Source organism: Cricetulus griseus (assembly GCF_003668045.3).
Source record: "Cricetulus griseus strain 17A/GY chromosome 1 unlocalized genomic scaffold, alternate assembly CriGri-PICRH-1.0 chr1_1, whole genome shotgun sequence".
In the NCBI taxonomy this organism is placed as follows: domain Eukaryota; kingdom Metazoa; phylum Chordata; class Mammalia; order Rodentia; family Cricetidae; genus Cricetulus; species Cricetulus griseus.
The window spans coordinates 185,416,878-185,424,399 of record NW_023276807.1 but is presented as its reverse complement, the minus strand read 5'-3'; the positions used below and the strand labels follow the sequence as shown (position 1 = coordinate 185,424,399).

Genomic DNA, 7,522 nt, shown 5'->3' with positions numbered 1-7,522 from the left:
TTACATGGAGCTGGTGCTCAGCACATTTCATTTTCCACCCCCAAGCAGTGTCTTCTCAGCTGCGGCCTTTCCTTCCCCCTTGATAGTGTCCCTAAAGGGCGGGTACAAGTGGGAGGCCAATTCACCCTCCCATTCTGAGATCTCTGACTACAGACTGCCACGGCTCATCCTGCAACCTCCTGAACTTTCTTGGCCCTGTGTACCCTCTCCCCAGGAGCCCCAATAGCACAGAACATCATAACCCCTCTTCCCTGGAGTAGACCATCACACATTCCAAAATATTTTTAACTATGCTCTTTCTTCACTTTGATTAATGCCACTTGTGATGGAAATAGATGGAGGCTAAGAATGGGGACACCACTCTTAAAATAAACACTGTCCTTGGGCTACTATAAGCAGCCTTCACAGGCTAGAAACCATCTCTGAGCATGGGATCAGTCTCAGAACTTCCCAACAACTCCTGTGTACCCAACTTCTGTGTGGGTCCCCTGGCTGTTAAGTATGACCCACTGACATGAACCAAGTCACCCTCTGAACATACATGCACACACACACACACACACACACACACACACACACACACACACACACACGTACCACACAGACCAAGGGTGGGGCGGGGCCTCAGTGTCTCTGAAAACATATGTTTGTGGTACTAAGGAGCAGCTGGCCTAGACACAGAGCTTCCTCTCCATGATCCAGCTCAGTCGGACCCAGCCCTGGAGGGCTGCTTGAACATAACCACCCACTGCTAGGAGCTGGCAGTGGCTGCCTACATGTATGCAAACACATTTTCTAAGTTCTTACCTCTATGATCCTGAAAGGGAGGCTCAAAATGCTGAGGCCACAGCTTAGGGAAACAGGCAAGGGAGCTGGGACTGGAGGCCTCATCTGTGTTGGGTGTGACGTCACCGGAACACTAAGTGTTCTGGGCCCACACACACTCCATTCTTAATACTTGGGAGCCCTTTGCTCAGAGAGCAGTGCCTAGTTACACTGCCAGGTCCTGATAGCACAAGGACCAGCCTTCTCCAACCCTGGTGCAGTCCTCACCTCACCCCACCTTCAGCACCGCCACAGTTTGAGTCATCTTCTGGGTACTTGGTGGGCTTTCTATATTTGGGCAACTTCCCAGCCTCATTTCCTGGATACTTTGTTCCCGTGGTCCAGGGGTTGGGGGTCTGCATCCCGCTGCCTGGAGAGTCTTCTGACCAAGCCAGCAAGGAAATGAACAAAGATCCTAATTAGGGTGGATGACCCCCCGGAGAAATGCCGATCCTTTACAGTAGTCAGCGTCCTTCCCACCAGTCCTAGTGCTTGTCAGATGTTTATACAGTCTTCATTAAAGAGAGCTGCCTTAGATAAGAGGTCCGAGCATAGCATCCACACCCAGATAAGAAGTGTAGAGGCCTTCAGATTGTTGGGGAGAACCTGAGCCAGCCACGCTCCCTGCTGAGCAGTCAGCAGGACGATGTGGGCCCGTTCCTCCTGGGCTCCTTGCTGCACCTGGTGACACACCACAACAGCCCTGCAGATCCCCCTTCAGGGCCCAAGATGACCTCTAGGGCCTTCTGGGTGGCCCTGCTCATGCTGTTCCTGCTCCTGTGTCCCACACACCAGAAACCGCTGAAGAGTTGGGACCAGGCATCCCCAGGGGGAAACGCCCGCAGCTCACTGGGACTGTCTGGAGGTAGAGAAGAGGGTGTCTTTGACTTGAAGATGTTCCTGGAGAACATGAAGGTGGATTTCCTGCACAGCCTTAACCTGAGCAGCATTCCCTCCCAGGACAAAACCAGAGTGGAGACACCCCAGTACATGATTGACCTGTACAACAGGTACACAACCGACAAGTCATCCACTCCTGCCTCCAAGATCGTTCGGAGCTTCAGTGTGGAAGGTACAGTGCCTCCTGCAGGGTTCCATGGGGTGGGACATACATACAGCACCCTGGCCCCACAAACAGATCTCCCAGTTCATACTGAAGTGAGTTACAGGGTGGAAAAGGAAGTGCCCATGACGACTTTTGTGTGTGCCTAACGGCTTTCCTGCAGGGCAGCACAAATCATGGGGCCTGATCATCAACACTGAAAGATCTGCCCCTGGCTCCTCCCTGGGGCATAGACATTTAACCCAACAGGTATCGAGGATACCAGGCTTCTGCTTCCCTCTGTGCCTTCCACCTTTCTTTCCTCCTCTTCTCTCCCCTCATTTCTTTTGCCTTCTGTCTCCTTTGCTTTCCTTCCTGCTTCCCCTACTTTCCCCTTCCCTCTTTTCCCTCCTCCCCTTTCCTGTCCTCCATTTCCCTTCCTCTTGACCTTTTCTCTCTCTCTGTCCCTTTTGGACTTAGAAATAGATCATACAATCATTTAGCCCCAATAAGCTGGTATATTTTTAAGCTTTGAAGGAAAGCCAGGGTCTCTCTTAGAAAGTGCCCCTTAAACCTAGACTTTAAAATGTTAATAGAGTAGTGCTAGAAGAGATCTCCATTACTTTTTAGATGTAATCTTCCTCAGCACAGTAGGCATGTGTCTATCCAACATGTTTTAAATATAAGCGACCTTGATTTAGGAAGACTAGACAAATATGGAAGTAAGGTCCATAACTGATATGTCACAGATTTCCAGAATCTGGGTAGAATGAGTTACTGGACAGAAAGGCGGTGTTGGCAGGGCTGAGGAACCCAAGCCGGGCACACTTGCAAGCTTATGTCACTGACCCTATTTCCTGCACAGAACCAGCTCCCCTTATCCTGCTATGGCATCTCACTCTGAAGGACCAGGAGCACAGGGATTTGCCTCTGGTCCAGGATTTGCCCAAGGATTCCAGTTCAGGGCCCCAGCCAGTCCTGTCCAGATCTGTCCAGCCTGCAGAGCGTGTACCTATCTAAGGACACTTGTGATCAACACACATGTTCAGTGCTGCTAAATTTTCTGAGTGCCCAACAGATGATTCAAGGGAATTGCCTTTTTAAAAGTTATAGATTCGTTTAAAAAAATACATAGTTTATAGGTCCCCAGGGCCCTGGGATTGTCTATGATGTCTGCCTTAAGGAAAGACTAGGCTTTGGGGGGTTTTGTTGTTGTTTTGCTTTTATTGGGGTCTAAATCGTCATATTCCATGGGTTGGAATGTGAAGACCAGCTAGAGACACCAGCCTGCCTACACATATATCCTTGACACAGTTATTACATGAGTTAGTAGCAAGAGCAGCGGCAACATCAACAACTTATATATATACACACACATATATGCATATATAAATAAATACATACACACACATACACACACACACACACACACACACACACACACACACACACACACACATATATATATATATATATATATATATATATATATATATGACCTAGGAAATATCCATCTAATCCCAGTGGGCATGGGATTTCTCATGTCTGACAGTGGTCCAATGGCCACTGTAGAGGTATGTCACAGTAAGGTCGCCTTAGGTCATGAATGCAATGCGCGATTCTCACTGTTGTGATATGCCATGGCATTACCATGCTACTCAGGAATTGGAATGGTGCATCCATGCTGACTGAGGAGCCCACAGAGAGCCTGAGTAAAGGGCCACATGTTTTGTCACAGCACTGGGCTTGCATGGGTTGGGAAGGGGACAGAAATATTAACTGAGCATCATCCATTAGCTCAGGACTGGCCTGTAAGTCCCATGTGCTACCTTAATAAAAGCAGGTAAGATGAGCCCCATTCTACAAGAGAGAAAACTGAGGTACCAAGGAGCTCAAAAGTGAGGGACAGAGTCAGGACTGAGACTTCATTCTTTAGACCACTTGCTATGTTTCAGAAACAGCATGATCTCTGCTCATTGTGGCACATACAGGAGTCCCCCTAATCTGAGAGATCCCAGGCCTCTTTCTGAGGTTCTACTGTGGTTTGTAACTATTAAATGTAAATCAAAAAATGACTCATAATTTCTAAATGACTTGTACCACAGGTGTGATTTTTTAATTTTTATTTATTTATTTATTTTTGGTTTTTTGAGACAGGGTTTCTCTGTATAGCTTTGGAGCCTATCTGGAGACCAGGCTGGCCTTGAACTCACAGAGATCTGCCTGCCTCTGCCTCCCAAGTGCTGGGATTAAAGGCGTGAGCGACCAATGCCTGGATGATTTTTTTTTTTTTAATTCTCAGTTTTCTTACTCACGGTTAAGGTCTTGCTGTGCCTGGTTTACACATTGCACTTCAGCACAGGCACGCATGCATATTGAAGGAACACTGTACAGAGCTCAGAAATATCTGTACTTACAGGCATCTGCTGGGTGTATCAGAACTTGTTTCCCAAAGATAAAGCAGTGATGGTGTGTGGGCGGGACTCACAAATGGTAGTGTCTGTGGTCAAGTCACAGCCCAGAAGTGGAAAACTGAGGCTAAGAGAAAATCCCCATTTTTGTCCAATATGATAAAACTGTTGGGACAGAAATACTTTTTCTTTAAAAAAATTCCACTTTCACTTTTGATGGAAGTTATTAACATTATTCCAAAACATTTAAACACTAATGCCGCATATTTTTTTTTTACTTTACTTAAATATGGACTTTCATTGCCCCGGCCAGGACTGTAGAATCTTCACTCTAAAGCTAACAAGGTATTTTCTGGCCTGCCTTAGGGGAGGGTGCTGATTACCTGTGTGTAGCCTAACAGTAAAAAGCTATGGGGACCGAGCTCCATATGTACAAAGTTGGGATAATAACTAGATCCTCCCAAACTTATAGTATAATGCCCAGACACATAGTAGGTGCTCAATAAATAGTAGATACTATTAACCCTAGCTGAAGGTTCCTGCCTATGTTTTTTCTGGAAAAAAATATCCTAAGAGAAACTTCCCAAATGCTCTCGACACAGAGTGGAGACAATAGTGACTAAATCTATTGTCCTAGATGTCTCTCATAGCAAATCATGAACTTTGGCTTGAGTATCATAAAAATGGTCACCAGGCATTTGCTCCTCTGCATGTGTTTGCATTTCAGACGCAATATCAACAGCTGCCACAGAGGACTTCCCATTCCAGAAACACATCCTGATCTTCAACATCTCCATCCCCAGACACGAGCAGATCACCAGGGCTGAGCTCCGTCTCTATGTCTCCTGTCAAAATCATGTGGACTCCGCTCATGGGCTGGAAGGAAACATGGTTGTTTATGATGTTCTGGATGGGGATGACACTTGGAATGGTGCCTCAGGGACCAAGACCTTCTTAGTATCTCAGGACATTCAGTATGAAGGCTGGGAGACCTTGGAAGTATCGAGTGCTGTGAAGCGATGGGTCAAGGCAGGCTCCACCACAAACAAAAATAAGCTAGAAGTAACAGTGGCGAGCCATAGGAAGGGCTGTGACACGCTGGACATCAGTGTCCCACCAGGCTCCAAAAATCTGCCCTTCTTTGTCGTCTTCTCCAATGACCGAAGCAATGGGACCAAAGAGACCAGACTGGAGCTGAAGGAGATGATCGGCCATGAGCAGGAAACTGTGCTTGTGAAGACATCCAAAAGTGGCTACCAGGAGGCAGGTGAGAGCCACGGGGAGGAGGAAGTAGATGAGCACACAGCTGTGGGGCCATTTTTAACTAGAAGGAAGAGGAGCACCGGGGCCAGCAGCCACTGCCAGAGGATGTCCCTCAGGGTGAACTTTGAGGACATTGGCTGGGACAGCTGGATCATTGCACCCAAGGAATATGACGCTTATGAGTGTAAAGGAGGCTGCTTCTTCCCACTGGCTGACGATGTGACACCCACAAAACATGCCATTGTGCAGACCCTGGTGCATCTCAAGTTCCCCACGAAGGTGGGCAAAGCCTGCTGTGTTCCCACCAAACTGAGTCCCATCTCCATCCTCTACAAGGATGACATGGGGGTGCCAACCCTCAAGTACCACTATGAGGGAATGAGTGTGGCAGAGTGTGGGTGCAGGTAGTCCCTGCAGCCACCGGGGTGAGGATGAAGAACAGGGAAGTGGTGCTGATAGGGTCCTGCACCCCCTGTTGATCTGAAACCATCCTGGAGAAAGAAAAGAACCACTTGCCCTTCTTGTTCCCAGTGGGTTCCTCTGCTGAAATGACAATAACTTGGTTATACGGGTCTATGAGCAGAGTAGGAGAGCCTGGAAGGGTTGCTGGGCAGAAGGAGGCGATGGAATGGAAATGGGAGAAATGGGGGGTTGAGAGATAGCAGAAAACCAAGCAGAAGCTAGCAGAAGATGCAGCTGGTGTGCAGAGAGTCACGGAAGTTACAGAGTCAGGAAGTCAAGAAATGAAGGAAGAAAGGAAGAGGGCTCCATCCTTCATGCATTGTTATTTTCCACACCCCACTGAGATGTGTATCATGACCTCTGATTGTCAGTTGTAGAAATCAGAACTCAACAAGCAATTTACTACAACCCAGTGGTAGGAATCTGACCTAAGTCTGTGGGGCTCTAAAGCCTGGGGCCTTCCCAAGTACCCCATGAAGTTTAACAGGTCACTGTGTACTGAAGGAGTCACTGGATATGGAAGGGCCAGCAGGAGGCCAGGCAGGGTTGAGCCAGGTCCATACCCACCACTTGCTGTGCCCCATGTGCTGTGCACCATCTGCTTACTCCATGCGCATGCTCACTCTGTGTCCATGTGATTTGTGGCAAAACCCCACCCCTGAATAAATATCCCTAAGCAACCACAGAATGGAGAGGCAGTTCACGACCTTGGCCCTCTGACACTCAATGTGATTTGAGCTGTTTTGACCACTGGGACGGTCCTCGAATGGGTCATGCAAGGCCACTTGCAATCCTTTATTCCAATTCTGTGACCAACTGGGAAGGACTGCTTATGGCTTGGGCCTCTGAAATTATCTACTCTTGTCTGGACAGCAGCCCAGGGAGGAACATCTCCTGCCTGAGGACTACACAGATGACAGGGCTGGGGTTCAAATTTATTGGGTTCAAATGTGTTATTAGGTAACTATTTTAAACTTGCCTGTTTTCATTCCTTGGTGACCTGCATTCAAATGATTAAAGGTCCAGCCTTACTGGGTGAGGGTTCCTGGCATCTGGAGACAGCTCTGTTGCTCGTTACTGCCATTGACTCTACCTGCACGCGCCAGCTTCCTTAAGTAATGTGTCCCCAGGGAGGACAGCATTTCCATTCCTGTGCTTCAGCCTCTCACCTGACTCTCCTGGTGGCTCATAGGACTGGATGGGGTGAGGAAGAGCCTAATGTCCTCTTGCCAGGCAGGGCCCAGAAGGACTTCAAAGGTCTGGACCACTCTCATTGATTGATGCTCCCACGTAATTTAAAACAATGATCTACATTAAATGTTTCCGTGGAACCAATGAACAACTTTAACAGAAAACACAATGAAGTATTATTGTTTATTGGAATGGCAGCAATGTTCACAGACGGTGATGGATGGTGTTGTCTTCTCCAGGTCCGAGTGATGTTTCTGTGTGCATGAGACAGTTTTACTTAGAAATCTAGTCTCATGTTTGGTATATGCCTTTACTGAATGTAAGGTCA

The 7,522-nt window shown here is 47.7% G+C and overlaps 1 protein-coding gene across 1 annotated transcript; it reads left to right on the top strand.

Moving 5' to 3' along the window:
- Window positions 1-1,554: 1,554 nt before the first annotated feature.
- Window positions 1,555-5,949, top strand: Gdf2 (growth differentiation factor 2). The gene is made up of 2 exons (XM_027389464.2): window positions 1,555-1,897; window positions 5,006-5,949. The coding sequence occupies exons 1-2, from the start codon at window positions 1,555-1,557 to the stop codon at window positions 5,947-5,949; spliced, it is 1,287 nt and encodes a 428-aa protein (XP_027245265.1).
- The last annotated feature ends 1,573 nt before the right edge of the window (window positions 5,950-7,522 follow it).